The sequence below is a fragment of the Erinaceus europaeus genome, chromosome 11 (genome assembly GCF_950295315.1).
Source record: "Erinaceus europaeus chromosome 11, mEriEur2.1, whole genome shotgun sequence".
In the NCBI taxonomy this organism is placed as follows: Eukaryota; Metazoa; Chordata; class Mammalia; order Eulipotyphla; family Erinaceidae; genus Erinaceus; species Erinaceus europaeus.
Window position 1 is genome coordinate 37,961,943 of NC_080172.1, and position 16,713 is coordinate 37,978,655.

General features: G+C 39.6%; 1 protein-coding gene across 5 annotated transcripts in view; it reads right to left on the bottom strand.

The window, feature by feature from the left end:
* MCC (MCC regulator of WNT signaling pathway) overlaps positions 1-16,713 on the bottom strand; it is a 338,297-nt gene that overhangs the window by 226,016 nt on the left and 95,568 nt on the right. Inside the window, exon 1 of one of the 5 annotated variants that reach the window (XM_016193859.2) lies at positions 5,293-5,312. The exons of the other annotated variants lie outside the window; for them this stretch is intronic. Coding sequence (XP_016049345.1) covers positions 5,293-5,295 — 3 coding nt within the window. The 5' untranslated portion in view covers positions 5,296-5,312. Of the gene's footprint in view, positions 1-5,292; positions 5,313-16,713 lie in introns of those variants that run through there. 5 annotated transcript variants of the gene reach the window in all.

Below are 16,713 nucleotides of genomic sequence, written 5' to 3' on the forward strand. Positions count from 1 at the left end.
TAAAGACTACAAAGACAATAGCAAGATGACAGAACACATGCACTTCATTTTTAGACCTACCCTGATTTCCTGTAGGCTCTGGGCACACAACTCCCTTTATGGCTGCAATAATTCTGTTGTAAGGAGCCAGTACAAAAAATTCTGGGAAAGAGTTTCATGTCAAGTTGTCAAGCAAAAAGCAAGGTGATGTTTTTCTCTCTCATACTCAACAACACCACTGTACTCAGAATAGCAAAGTAGCTGCTTCCAGCATTAACCTGAAGCTCCTGGTATAAGCTGATCTATGGACACTCTCCTTCCATGGCAATTCCTATAAGGAATCAGCTATTGCTTGGCATGACACATTTTGACCAGGTTCCATTCATCTTATTTACTTTATGAAAAATGGGGTGGGGGGCAGGGAAAATAAACAGCAAATCTGGGGAGAACAAAGGTGGATTTGGGGGAAAGTGGCTAATCTTTCGTTAAATTTATAAATAGCCACATGTCTAGAGTTAATTTCATGTTTGCATATAAAAATGATGTCTGTGCTTATAGCCATCTGTCAGCAGAAATAAGATATGTAAGGCAGTCTCCACCTGACTTAAAGGACATATATGGCTGAGTGTTTCTTTTTATATATTACCAGAGGCCACTGAGTAATGAACTCAGGATCTCACACATGCACAATACCACTGGACCAATACTTTTAAGGAGGACTGGTCTACTGCTACTATTGATGCTGCTCCCAAGCAGTTTCAGAGCTTTAACCCAGGGTCTAGCCCTGATTAAGGCACGAGCTCTAACAGATGAATTGGCTCCCATGACTCGATCTATCCTATTATATAGTCAGTAAATACTTATAGAATTTTGGCTAACAAAAGAAGGATAAATTAGGGTGGGCAAAGTGGTGACAAAGCTGTGACTGGAAGGAGTAAAACTAGGTTTTTGATAGTACAACAGGGCATTGATTCCCAGCCAAGTGGTTCTAGTCATGAATTGGAAAGCATAAAAAGTAACCTACCCATAATTCCCTCAACATTCTCTCTTCCTCCTCCCTAATATTCCAGCTTAAATTCAATTTGTTTTGTTTTGTTTTGTACTCTAATAAGTGAGGTAGGGAACTTCCAGATAAATGCATACAAGGTCCTTAAACATTATATGTTCTAGTCTGAAACACAGGGAATATGAAATACTCAATATGAATGAGTGTTCACAAATTCAGTATGGTTGGAATTCTGAAAAGGGTCTGGGAAACGTGGAAGGCTGTTGTGAGTAGGACTTTAAAGATGAAATTCGCTGAAAATAGGGGAAAGAGAACATCGAGGAGAACATGGTTATAAGTACACCAGTAAATGGAAGGACCAGACATGAATGGATATAGGAAGGAGAAACCAAGGTTTACTGGTACCAGGGAGGCTCCCTAAATGAACTCTTCAAGTGAAGAACGAGCTGTATATACAACAATGTACTTAAAATACTCTAGCACAGACACTAGGATAGGGATAGATTAGCTTTAATCACCACTCTCAGGGTCATGTCCAGCCAGGCAAACACACTCCCAATGCTCTGAGAATGTACGGCTGCATAGGAAAAATGCATGTCCAAAAGCACTGTTCTAGAAGCTTCCAGCACGTCACCTCTTCCAACACTACAGGTGTGCAAACTGACTTCATGAGGTTAGAGATTTCTCATTGGTAAAATTAATGGTGCTTTAGATATGTGCATTGATAAAGAGATTCTAAATGATGTAGGAACTGGAGAATCTGGCCTGCTGGAACTTACCCTGTGTAGCTGAGCCCACACCTCAGACACCATAAGAAGCCTTTGTGTAGTCACTAACCTGGAGGTTTGTCACTTGATCTTGACTAGGTTATTAGAATCCTACCCTAGGAAATGTCACACTTGCTTCACATTAGCTTTCCATGTAAAGTATTGTCAGAGCATCTGAAAGCTCCAAAAACAGCTTGAGGAAATATACTCTACCTATTTATACAATGAGTGTTGGACATTTAGTAAGGGGGGGTTGCAGGAATCTATTCTCACATTTAGTTACAAAACTTCAGCATGATGACCTTAGTCATTCAAGTTTGCTAGCATTCACTCCCAAAAACACATGATTAAATGAATCCAAATTCATGTAGAGGTCATATCTGCAGCACATTTGAATGAAGTCATTTTACTGGAAACAAATAATAACTCTAGCTTTGGGGGTACCCTGATTAAGTGCACATAATACGAAGTGCAAAGAAGGGTGCAAGGATGCCAGTTTGAGCCCCCGTCTCCCGACATGGGGGGAGGGGGTCACCTCACAAGCAGTGAAGCAGGTTTGCAGGTGCCTTTCTCTCCCCCTCCTCTCTCACTTTCTCTCTGTTCTATCCAATAAAACAGAAAAAAATGGCCACCAGTAGCAGTGGATTCATAGTGCTGGCACGGAGTCCCAGCAATAACCCTGGAGGCAGCAGATTAAGTGCACGTGGCACAAAGCCAAGGACTGGCTTAAGAATGGCAGTTCGAGCCCCGGGCTCCCCACCTGCAGGGGAGTCGCTTCACAGGTGGTGAAGCAGGTCTGCAGGTGTCTATCTTTCTTTCCCCCTCACTGTCTTCCTCTCCTCTCTCCATTTCTCTCTGTCCTATCTAACAATGATGACATCAATAACAACAATAAAAACTACAACAATAAAAAACAAAAAGGGGAACAAAAGGGAAAATAAATAAATATAAATTTTTTTTAAATGTACATCTTGCTAAGATCTGGAATTTAATAACTGATGAATACTTGATAGCTAAAAAAAAAAAACAACAACAACTAATATACCTTGCAATAAAAACATCAAGCAGTAAAATTCTGTTAGTATGTCGGTGAAATACATGACCAATTTTTATCAGCTTATATACAGACAAAACACACCTATACAGTGCGAAATGGGCAAGAAAAAGTCAAACCCGTTTTTTTCATCCAGCAGCACAACACACATTTCCTTCTTACTAATCTTGTAAATCCCTGGATATTTTGAACACAGACATTTGTTGCTAACAGCCACCATCAGACAGCACTTTATGATCTGACCCCTTCTCCAGAGAAGGCCACAGAGAAGGCTGCATGCCATCCCTTGAAAACATTCAACTGACACATGTATTCTGATCTTTTACACACCCCCCCCAAATCCCTCAGTGCAGACAGTTTTGCTAAATGTCAACATTCTCAGTTGTTACACACAAGCACATCAAAAAATGTTAGCCTCTAAATATAGCCACATTTATTACAGTGCCAATATTCGAGCACAAAATCCCCAGTATTTCAGGCAATATTTATCACCACTTGCAATTCTATTCTCTCAACACTCAGCCCTTGACTCCAGAGATATAGCAAAGTGCCCCTCCTACTCACAGAAAAAGGGTGTGCCAAAACAAGGGGCCAGCACAACACATAAAACTGAACAAAATCTAGTTCTTGCCTTCCAGGAGCACAATGGAAGAGCTTCCTGTACTTCCTATACAGAGCAATTTCTAAGGTATCAGTTCCCTGTAACTGTTGCCATTCAACAAATGCATAGACAAAACCTGCCTTATTCTGAATCATTAATTCTCTTTCCTACTAGTGCTTCCCTTCTCATGTAAATCCTGGTTTTTCTTTCCCAGTATTTCATTTTAGCCTATTTTAGTTTTTCTTTCCTCTCAGTTCCTCTGTTTGTAGCATTCCTTCTTCCATGTGAACTGTACTCATTTGTCTTGCATTTTGCATTCTACTCTGTAAAGTGGGCTTTTCAGTTAAAATGTTCCTTCACCCATATCTGACAAGATTATAGTAGGTAAAAACTCAAATTGCTGCTATCATGTGCTACAGCATTGCTGTTCCAATTTGCTGCCCATCCTAGGAATCCTGTATCTTAATGACAACCCACACCTTCCTAACCTTCCACTGAAGAATTATGCTTAGGGAACTAGGGAAAAATGGACAACCTTAGAATCCTCAAGGAGCTTAGGTTAGCAGGCTAATAAGATATACTGCCAACTATTACAATATTAAACAGGATGTGAATACTATTCTGAGTGCTACACAATGCCACAGAGGCTTGGAACGGAGAGATAACAGAAATCTCATTTGTAGAAGCCATGTGGAAAGCAAAGTACCCTGGTCTTCCGATGGTTGAGGCTCTCAGTAAAAGGGCATAACCCAGTCTGACCCTTTGGTCAGTTCATAGCAACCAGGGTCCTTACTCAGATACCTCACTGGGTAAGGCTTATACTGTGGCCCAAGTTCAAGCTCCAAAACCACAAGCAAATGCCATGACACCAGGGAAGCTCCACTCTCCCTCTCTGTGTCTCTCTATCTGAATAATAATAAAGTCACACTAAGAATGGTGAAATCATGCATGTATGAGGTTCCAACTCTGGCAAAAACAAACAAACAAAAATTCATATGATTAGCAGGTGACCCAGTAGGTATAGTGCAAAATTGGCATTGTGAAGACCTAGGTTCAACCTCTAATACTAAATATGCTGAAGTAATGCTCTAACCTACCTCCTTCTGCCTCCTCTCTCTCAAATATAAATATAAATTATATATATATGCATATATATATGTTATGGATCTGGGAGATGCACAGTTGGAGTGCTCTGTATTTGCATGCCTGAGACTCCAGAGGTCCTAGATTCAATCCCCCTCACCCTCTTGAGTCAGAGCTGAGTAATGCTCTAGTTCCTCTCTGTATCTCCCTCCCTCCCTCCCCCTCTCTCTCTTTGAAAAAAGAAAAGAAGGGAGGGATGGATAAATAAAGGGAGAATGAAAAGAAAATTAAAATTTTTATAAGCGCAAATGGTGCAAAGTGCAAGGACCAGCGTAAGGACCTGGTTCGAGCCCCTGGCTTCCCACCTACAGGGGAATCGCTTCACAGAAGTTGAAGCAGGTCTGCAGGTCTCTATCCTTCCCCCTCGATGTCTTCCCCTACTCTCTCCATTTCTCTCTGTCCTAACAATGACATCAATAACAATAATAATAAACAAGTTCAACAAAAGGGGAAATAAATAAATAAATGGAATTTGTATAAACTTAGTCACATGAGGAGGATAATAATATAGCCTGAAGTATAATGGATGAGCCCTCAAGAGGTCCTGTTGAAGCCTGTTCAAAAAAGGGAAGACAAAGTGATAGTCCTTTTCAGAACTTATAGTCAGGGTGGAAACAATAACTGGACTTACATGCTCTGAGGCATTGCAGCATCAAGTAAAGTCTTTTATTAATTCCTAACACACTCTCTTTCACAGATGCAGTGGGCTGCCCGCTTCCCTTTGTTAGCCCCCATCACTCACCATTCTGTAACTTGCTCACCAAAAGCTACTGTTTTGTTTAGTCCGGAAGAGGACACACCAACTAATCTGAAGTAGTCCTTTGGAGGTCTGAAGCATGTCCCCACAGGATGCATCATTTCTTTTTGTCCTGCTTCCTAAGACCTCTTCATCCCTGAGGCATCAAACACAGTATGAGGGACCCAGGCAGCCAAGCTAGAATTTGTCAGATTGGCAGTTTTCACAGTGGTATTGACTCTGCCATGTCCCTCCCCCCACCCTGTCACCATAGTCCAGTCTTTCAATGTGAGGCCATGCACAATGGTGTGAGTACACAAAAGAACATGGCCATGCACCAAGCACGTCAGTCTTATATGAGCCTTGGGTTGTGGCCAAGGCCTGCTGTGACCCTGCTCATTCCCTTGGGCTTGCTTTCAAAGCTCACAAAGGACAACAGAACTGGATGTGGGGTGATGCCAATCCAGGCCTGACCCTCTGCTCAAAGTCCCTTCTCATGGGCTACACCCATAACTCTGTTCAGTCTGCATAAATGCAGTTGATTGTGGCATTCGTGCTATGCTCCTAGCCTCATATACTATGGCTACAACAGTGAATCCTTTAGTATTTTATCACTGAACTTGAGAATCTGAGAGGCAGACACATAAAATAAGATAAAATGAGGCATCTACCAGAACAAAAATGGGCAAAAGATTTCATAGTCAGGATTATACTTTGATTTCTCAGTTTCTTGTCCAACCACCATAAACCTTATCAGATTCAGAGCCTGCAGTCTGCAGAATTTCTCCTCGTCTCTGACTCCACCACTCTGGCTCCACATGCTCATTTCAAGTCATCAGTATCTCTCTACTGCTGATTGTTCTTAATGCTTCTAATCTCATTTCCCTTTAAGCTGTGCTCCACAGGGCAACCAAGCACAGCTTTTAAAGCTCAGATTCAATGCTGTGCATTATTCTCCTCACCAAAAAATAATATACATACATATATACATACATACATACATACACACATACATATATATAATCTCACAGCCGATAGATATTCATTAGCATCACAGTCTTCCCATGTCCCACTGGCACTCACACTAAAAGGTTCAGCCTGGCCAAATCATCATTTTCAATACAAACCATGCCTCCTAGTCAGATCACAACCCCCATTTCTCCAAATCCTCTTCACCTTCACTTGACTAACTGCACCCAGTCCTTTGAATCTTGATTTAGATATGATTTCTCCCAGAAGCCTTTTTTGAAAATTCTAAGCAGGGCTGGAGGCCTCTTTAAGACCGTACTATGAAACTCACTACCCAATATTGCAATCCTCTGCTAGTTGTCAAACATCTTGGAGGGGTTAGAGGCAAAATCTTACATAGAGTAGTAGTCTTTTATTATCTGATGCTATAAATAACAATCAGAACTCTGACTTACTTGTCTTTTCTCCTTGTCCCCATCACAGTGGCTGACAGAAGCATTTAATTATTTATTGGACAGAAGACAGAGGCTTCAGGAGCAGTTCTCCCAAGATCTACGTTAACTATTATTTCTACAACTGTCTATATTTGTATATATTTGCCCCCCACCCACTTTCCACTTTTTAAGGTTCCCATCTTCTCTACCTTTCCAAGTCACATCTACAACTATTATTACATTCAAATGTCCCTCTCTTTTCACTTCTCTCTCTCCAGTTGCTGGTGGAGTTGGAGTTCAGAGCCCTCTGGTCATCCTATCCCTATCATTCTGTCCCAGTGGGAGTATGGATCAAAATTGCTTTAAGGGTGCAGAAGGTGGGAATTCTAGCTTCTGCAGTTGTTTCTTCACTGGACATAGGCATTAGCAGGTTGATCCATACCCCCAGCTGGTTTCTATCTTTCCCTAGTGGAGCTGGGCTCTGAAGCAGTGAGATTCCAAGACCACTAGTGAACAACTATCATTTTGATTCAAACAACAATAGAATCAGTTGATTATATTCTTGCAGAAGGAAGGATAGCATGACATAAAGCACAACTACTTTATGGTATGCTATTCTTCCTAGCCCTGTCTAGGGTTGTTAGAGGAGGACAGTTGATTAAGTGAATAAGCTGAACTGAGATGTAAGTTTCAAGTGACCATCAAAGCATCTGTTAACTACTGAGTACACTGAATAGTGTGGTGATTCCAGCCCCACCCAAGGATATATTGGACATTTGGTAAACAACTAAATGATGGCTTTCACTTGCCCTGCAGGTAATAAGTGAAGCAATCCTTATCTCTATTGTCCTCTCTATGCCAAGAGCCAAATTTGGTAAACTGCTTGTTTTTGTAAATAAATTTTTATTGGGAAAATGGTCATACTCTTTTACATACATACTATCTGGAGTTTTTATTGTTGTAATGACAGAGGTCAGTGATTGAAACAGACCAAGTGGTATGCAGCATCTGATGTTTTGGGGGGTAGAGTCAGGGCCTCCTACACACATGATTTTACCACTTATATGCTGCTTGTCAGACAGAGATACTACAGCCATGGAGCCAGATTTTAAACCTGGGCAGCACATGCCAAGACATGCATCCCACCCACTGAGCTACCTCTTTAGCCCAGCACCTAAAATATTTCCTTATCTAATCCTCTATGGAAAATTTTGTTCAAGCTCAGGTCTATCTATTATAACCTTTTCCATAGGCTTCCTTCCTATTTCTGAATTCTGTTTTCATAAGTTTTAGTTATTCTGTTGTCTAGTAAAGGTATAACTGGTGTTCCCTAAGATAATGTCAGTCTTCTCATTGGACACATCCCTCCATAGTGGTTCTCATGACATCTGCATGTCCCTTCCTCATCAACACACACAAACCTCCCTCAGAAACTCATAGTCATTCAGTTCATTTACTTGTCTTCAGCAGTAGACTCAGCTCTTTGTGGGCAAGTCCTACTGCTACACACATAATTCAGCACACGCCAGGCACCATTCAAAAATATCACCAAGGTGAGTATTTATAAAGTATTTTATTTTATTACTTTTTCCTTTTCTTTCTTTTTTTAATATTTATTTTATTTATTTATTCCCTTTTGTTGCCCTTGTTGTTTTATTGTTGTAGTTATTATTGTTGTTGTCATTGTTGGATAGGACAGAGAGAAATGGAGAGAGGAGGGGAAGACAGAGAGGAGGAGAGAAAGATAGACACCTGCAGACCTGCTTCACCGCCTGTGAAGCAACTCCCCTGCAGGTGGGGAGCCGTACTTTTTCCTTTTCTTTTATTATTTTTTAAAGATTTTATTGATTTATTCATGAAGAATGATAGGCAGAGAGAGAGAGAGAGCCAAACAGCACTCTAGTATGTGTGCTGCCGGGAACTGAACTCAGGACTTCATATTTGTGAGTCCAATGCTTTATCTACTGCACCACCTCCTGGACACTACAAGGTATTTTAAAACAAATATATCCATGAATATATAGAAAGGTTTTCAGGGGAAAAGATTAAACATGGTCCCTTGGATGAAAACCATCATTCAATTCATGATGTTTCTATACTTTTGTGTTATCAGTGTTGAAAGTGGAAATCCTGAGTAGAGGATTTATCACCTAGATTATGTTCAAAGTCTAACCTTGCTAGTTAATGGCCATATTATCTTCATTCCTCAAATGTCAATTGTTTCCTTTTATTATGAGATAATTGGTAGTTAGGAAACCCAGGATGTGTATGTAGTGTCAACTGCAAATCAGGTGTTTGAAAAATGGGAGCTATTAGTTGTTTTCCCCATTTTTTAATTTGTCATAAACAGGGGCTAACAAAATTCTAATATCACATTTATTTGTAGTTCCATACCAGACCCACTGCTAAAGTTCGGTGTCCCCACCCTCCCACATCCCAAAGATAACCACCACTCACAAAGTCTTAGAAACAGTTGGCTTGCTTGTGCTTTTTTGCTGCAAGTTTGTGTATATCAGTTCTGTAGATTTCACATGAGTGAAAACATCTAGTAGCTGTCTTTCATTTTTCTACCTATTTTGCTAATCATAATCACCTCCAGTAGAACTATTAGTCTTGTGGACAAGTTCTTTTATTTTAAGGCTCAAAAAAAACCCCAAAAACATCAGCAATGAAGATGGCTATAAATGTTCATCTGTACTGGGACACAGCCTTTTACAGAGGGACCTAGATTCAGGTGACGGTTTCATACTGCACAATATATTGGGCTCTCAAGAAAGCAATGGCACATTTTTGCAGAGGAAAACATAGAAATATACGTTGTGACTTTTCTGGCAGCCCAATAATAATAAATGCTGGAGTTTTACATTAAAATTCATTAAAATAACAGGTTGAGCTCTAAGAAGAGTTGTTGCCTCCTCCCTAAAGCTTCATGAGTTAAAAATAAAAAAGCCCCGATATCAATCCTAAATTGAAGCATCAACAAACTATCCTACAAATTCTTTTCCTGAGTGTGGCCAGGTGGTGGTGCACTTGGATAAGTGCACCTATTGCCATGCAAGAGGACCTGAGTTCAAGCCCCCAGCCCCTACCTGCAGGGGGAAAGCTTCACAAGTGGTGAAACAGGGTTGCAGGTATCTCTCTGTACCTCCCCCACTTCTCAATTTCTTTCTGATCTATCAAGTAAAAAAATAAATAAATAAAGGGGATCCAGGCGGTGGCACACCTGGCTGAGCACACAGGTTACAGTGTGCAAGGACCAGGGTTTGAGCCCCTGGTCCCCACCTGCAAGGGGAAAGCTTCACAAGAGGTGAAGCAGGGTTGCAGGTCTCTCTCTCTCTCTGTCTCTCTCCCTCTCTGTCACTCCTTTCCCTCTAAAATCCTGACTGCCTCTGTTCAATAAATAAATAAAGACAATAAAAAATTTTAAAATAAAGTTTAAAAAAAAAAACCTACCACAAGTTGGGATTTTTTTTTCCTGGTCAATTTTACCATGTCTTCCCCCCTGCCCCAAACTTTAACACTAGTGAACTATCAAGAGCAGGTGTATTGGTGGACAAAAGAGCAATGGTGAGCAAGTTTATAACATTTTTCTTTCTTATTGAAAATATGTGAAACTTCATCTTTCTTTATGAAGGCTAAAACAGAAATACCTAAGTGTTACATAGTCGAAACAAAAGAGGGGAGTAATATCAATACCAATGTTTTGTTTTACCAAAAAGGAAATATAAACATCAGTGTACTATATTCATAAGACATGGCATGCAATATATGTACATATATATAGGCACACACATACATAATGCATAAATACATCATTGTATTAAAAAATTTGAGAGGCTAGGAATGAAGGATGACAAAATGAAATTTGAAACAATTAGGGGAAGCCCTTCCTTCTACCTAGATTCCTAAGTTGATACTCTGGTTAAATTCATGTGACAATGATAGATGACCAGCATGCTGTCATTTATTTTCTGGAATGAAACCTGAGAACTCAAGCAAAGTCAACTGAGCTTTGCTCATAGAAGTGAGCAAAGCTACTCCTAGGAGAGAGAAAAACAATGAGAAGTCAAAAAAGATCCAGGTCCAAGGGGTCCAAGACCCCTCCTCCTCTTCCAGCTTAACAACATTCCTGTTTCATAGAGATAGAACAAAATTCTTCAGCAGTTTGATACAGTTTCATCTGCCCCATAATGGCCAAACTGTACAAACAGTTTGATTTAGAAAGGACTCACAACTCCCAACTGAGCATCTGGCTCCTAAGATGTAGCCAGAAGCAAGCGGGGCTGGGGTTGGGGGGGTTAGAGCATTCACTTAGAGAAGCTTCAGCAATGATAAATCACTTCTGAAAGGTAGGCAGAGAAGATAGAGTCATACCCTGGCCTTTATCATTTCATACTCTCACATTGCTAACGTATGCATCTTCATATTAGCTGGCGGTTTTGTCACTGAGCTGAAAGGTTGGGGGCTGGGGAAAGGAACCAAGAGAATGAATGTCAGAGGAGGGCAAGAGACAGTGTGTGATCTGCTGAGAACCCCTGCTTTCACTCGCTCATCACTGACATTTCCATCCACTCAGCCAGAAGGGGAGAAAGTAGGTCAAAGTAATCAGTTAAGTATGTTTGGGTTTTTTCCTCTTCTTCCTTAGGAATCCTACATTGGTGACTTAATAAGGAAATGCCTAGAAATAGAAATGAACTTCATAATAATAAAGTGTGGGCACATTTATAAGTAAAAAAGTGATGATACAAAGTAAAAAATTTAAAACTCCAAATAAACTTGGGAGTTACATGAACTCACTATAGAATACAAGCATCTGCTCAGGTACTGAAAATAATTAAATCTTTCCTTTGAATACAATGCTTTGTCAATATCTTTTGTACAAATCAAGAACTTGGACACGATTTATACTTTGGTTTGAACAGCTTGAAAAAAAATTTTAAATTAACAATAACTATCCTTCAAAAATAGAATGTTACATTCTAATGCTTTATTTCCAAATAATCTAGAACTAAGATGATGTCTAGAAATTCTCAACATAATGTGGCTACTATTTAATTCACTTTTTTATTGGAGTAAATCATGATATAAGAGAAAAAACTATAGTAAAAGAACAGTTGTTAAATTTTGTTCTGCCTCCTGGAAGTTTTTACAGATTTCTAGAAACAATAAAATATTTTGCTGTCAAACTCAGAATAAAAGGCTCAGAATAAAAAAGGAGGGAACCTGCTCTTTGCTTTTATATTTGTGATTGTCTTAAATGTTGGTATCCTGAAGATTTTCCTTGAACAAAGAGTTTTGTTGCCAAATAAGTTGGGAAACTATTGTTTGGAAGGTGCCAATCAGTTGTACACAAAAGGTTTGAGGAAACCACCCTTAGCAATGCTCATTCACTCCCAGCACCCTTCCTTGGGGTCCTTAAATGAACACTTGCTGGGATTGACCAGTAGTGATTTAATGTCAGCATCAGCAATTTAAAAAGATGGTGGGGATGGGACACAGAACTCTGATGGTGGAAACTGTATGGAATTATAATATACCCTTATTATCTCACAATTTTGTAGATCAATTTTAAATCAGTAACAAAAAATAAGTAAAATATAAAATAAGCAGAAAAAAATAATAATCAATTGTTATAAGCAAGTTTTTCTAGGATTGATTTGAACACGGTGCTTCTACTTTCAAGACCAGTTTATTTGTATAAGTAGAGGCTGAAATATTAATTATTATCTCACAGAGTAAATTATTTCTCACTGCATTTAACAAGGACATGTTTTTCGTAGTCATGTAGTCTAAATTTTAAAAATTCACTGAGGGGACCAGTGGTGGCATACCTGGTTGAGTGCACATGTTACAATGCTCAAGGTCCTGGGTTCAAGCCCCTGGTCCCTTCCTGCAGGGGAAAAGCTTCAGGAGTGGTGAAGCAGGGCTGCAGGTATCTCTATCTCTATTTTTCTATCTCTATCTCTATCCCTCTCTATCTCTCCTTTCCTCTCGATTTCTGGCTGTCTCTATCCAATAAATAAAGATAAAAAGGGGGGAAAGAATAAACCTTAATTATAAAAAAGGAAAAAGAAAAAAATTTACTCAGAAGTCTCAGGTCTGCATTGTCTCAGGGGACAATGAAATAAAGCCCCATGTACCTAATTTCTCAACTTTTGTATATGGCTTGAACTTTCAGAAACAATACCTTAAGTCCCAGTTGGCCAGTTAGATAAGACGCTGTAGATTAAAATTCACATCCCGTAATCAGAGTGCAGAAGGCTTGTGATCCAGGTACTATCTTGCTTTAGCCAGTTCTGAGTGACACTCAAACTCGTTTCCACTTGGGGGGCTGAGTAGTAGTGTGCCCAGTTAAGCACACAAGGACCCAGGTTCAGGCCTTTTGCCCCTACTGGTAGGAGGGAAGCTTCACTGAGTACTAATTTTCTGCTCAATAACATGATGGTTGTGGAACCTTATGACCAGATATAAATAATATACTTTGTCACACCATTTTGGTAAAGTATCAAAATCAAGCTAACCCATCTGCTGGAAAAAGTCTTCTTCCTAATTCATTTCACTTAGACACTCTAAAAATAGCAATATGAGTGTCTAAAATCAAAGTGACTGTGGTAGTTTTCTGTAGAAATAAAAGTAAATTAATAAGCAGAACCAGACTCAGCATAAATAATCTATACTCAGTGCTTAGTTGGTTTTCTTTAAAGTAAGATGGACGATTCTAGCTCTGAAAAAGAAAGTAAAATGGGAGTCGGGCTGTAGCGCAGCGGGTTAAGCGCAGGTGGCGCAAAGCACAAGGACCGGCATAAGGATCCCGGTTCGAACCCCGGCTCCCCACCTGCAGGGTAGTTGCTTCACAGGCGGTGAAGCAGGTCTGCAGGTGTCTTTCTCTCCTCCTCTCTGTCTTCCCCTCCTCTCTCCATTTCTCTCTGTCCTATACAACAACAACAACAACAATAATAACTACAACAATAAAACAACAAGGGCAACAAAAGGGAATAAATAAATAAAATAAATATTAAAAAAAAGAAAGTAAAACAAATCAGAGTGGCAATGTGCTTTGGAGAAAGCATCTGCCAAGTAGAATTAATGAATGGAAGTTTAGATGAGATTATATTCTTTAGGGGGAATAACTGTAAAGAACTAGTAGTGATTGTGTTAAGTAAGTAAAGAAGTGAAGGAAACTATTGGATGATTTCACTCATATGGAATATAGATCTTTCAAGCACATAAATTTGCAAAAAAAAATAATAATAATTAAACTGTCTCTCACACTTTGTGAGAACTTTATTTAAAAATGAAAGCTACTTGTATTACACACTGGGGCTCAGTGCCTGCACTGCAAATCCACTGCTCCTGGAGGGTATTTTTTTCCCTTTTGTTGCCCTAGTTGTTTATTGTTGCTGCTATTATTGTTGTTGTTCTTATTGCTGTCATTGTTGTTGGATAGGACGGAGAGAAATCAAGAGAGGAAGGGAAGACAGAGAGGAGAAGAGAAAGACACCTGCAGACCTGCTTCACCGCTTGTGAAATGACTCCCCTGCAAGTGGGGAGCCGCTCGACCATGCTAACGGCGGTTCTTGCACTTGCGGCTATGTGCCCATAACCAGCTGTGATACCATCTGGCTCCCTCAACAATCATTTTTTAAAAGATTTATTCATTTATTTATTTGAGGGGGTGAGGAAGAGAGAATAGGAGTTGGGGAAAGGGAGAGAGGAAGGAAAAGAGAGAAAACAAGAAATTAATCCTTCACATGAAATATCAGGGATTGAACTCAGAACTTCATGCCTCAGAGTTCAACACCTTAACCATTCTGCCACCTCCTGGGCTGCAATCTTAGCTTTTTATTGCAGAGTAGTACTGACTTGTGTGGATATAACACCATTCACTTTCTGATGGACATTTGGATCTTTTTTTCCAGATTTTGGTTGTTGTGAATAAAGTTGTTATGAGCATTACTGTGGAGATGTTCAGAAGGCTGTGTGGTATAGTAGGTGCATCTTTAACATTTTAAACCACAATTTGCTTTCTAAAGTGAGTAAATAGTTTTATTTCATACCAACTATGTATCGGAGTTACATATATCCCACATTTATGCCAATCTTTCTTAAAAATTTTTATTATTTTTATTTGTTTATTGGATACAGACTGTCAGAAATCGAGAGGAAGGAAGGGACAGAGAGTGAAAGAGACAGAAAGACACCTGAAGCCCTCCTTCACCACTCACAAAGCTTTCCCCCTGCAGGTGGGGACGGGGGCTCGAACCTGGGTCCTTGCACATTGCAACATGTGCGCTCAACCAGGCCCCCATTTGTGCCACCACCTGGCCCCCATTTATGCCAATCTTTTGTTCCATTTAGGCTTTTTGGTTTTATTCATTACTGTGGGTGAGTAAGGGTTCTGGGCTAGTGACCAGGAAGATTGGGTTATCATGTTTGAAGCATATTTGAAGGACATGGGAACTCCACATCCCTCCCCAAATTCCTCATCCTATTTATCTTTCCATCTGTCTATTGATTCCTTACCTTTGATATCTTTTGCAATAAACCAGTTATGCAGTGCATAAACTGGTTTCCCAAGTTCTACCAGCTGTACAAGACAATTAGTTAAAGCCAAGGGAGAAGTCATAGGAACTTCTGATAAATAACTCATTGGCCAAAGGGAACAACCTGAATTTCAACCAGTATCTAAAGCTGACAGAGGGAAGGCTAGTGGGGCTGACTTATAAAATCTGATGCTCCTTCAAGGAAGATGGGGTCAGAATTAAGTTGAATTGTAGGACACCCAGATGATGTTTAAGAATTACCTAGGGCGGGGGTAGACAGCTAATGGTTATGCAAATAGACACTCATCCCTGAGGCTCCAGTGTCCCAGGTTCAATCCCCCGTACCACCATAAGCCAGAGCTGAATATTGCTCTGGTTAAAAAAAAAAAAAAAAAAAAAAAAAAAAAGAATACCAAAGGAGACCATCTGGGACTGCAACAGGACAGAAAGGATTTAAAGGAATACAAATTGGAAGAGAAGAAGTCAAACTCTCCCTATTTGCAGATGACATGATAGTATACATAGAAAAACCTAAAGAATCCAGCAAGAAGCTTTTGGAAATCATCAGGCAATACAGCAAGGTGTCAGGCTACAAAATTAACATGCAAAAGTCAGTGGCATTCCTCTATGCAAACACTAAGTTAGAAGTTGAAATCCAAAAATCAATTCCTTTTACTATAGCAACAAAAACAACAAAATATCTAGGAATAAACCTAACCAAAGAAGTGAAAGACTTGTATACTGAAAATTATGAGTCACTACTCAAGGAAATTGAAAAAGACACAAAGAAGTGAAAAGATATTTCATGTTCATAGGTTGGAAGAATTAACATAATCAAATTCAATATACTACCGAGAGCCATCTACAAATTTAATGCTATCCTCAACAAGATCCAAACCACATTCTTTAGGAGAATAGAACAAATGCTACAGATGTTTATCTGGAACCAGAAAAGACCTAGAATTGCCAAAACAATCTTGAGAAAAAAGAACAGAACTGGAGGCATCACACTCCCAGATCTCAAATTGGATTATAGGGCCATTGTCATCAAAACTGCTTGGTACTGGAACATGAATAGACACACTGACCAGTGGAATAGAATTGAGAGCCCAGAAGTAAGCACCCAAACCTATGGACATCTAATCTTTGACAAAGGTGCCCAGACTATTAAATGGGGAAAGCAAAGTCTCTTCAACAAATGGTGTTGGAAAAAATGGGTTGAAACATGCAGAAGAATGAAACTGAACTACTATATTTCACCAAATACAAAAGTAAATTCCAAGTGGATCAAGGACTTGGATGTTAGGCCAGAAACTATCAGATACTTTGAGGATACTTAATTACTACTTGTGTTTTCTCTTCTGATCTTGTTTTTCAACTTCTGCCTGAAAGTGAGACCATATTCATCCTTCTGTTTCTGACTTAATTCATTTAACATGAATTTTTCAAGGTCCATCCAAGATCAGCTGAAAATGGTGAGA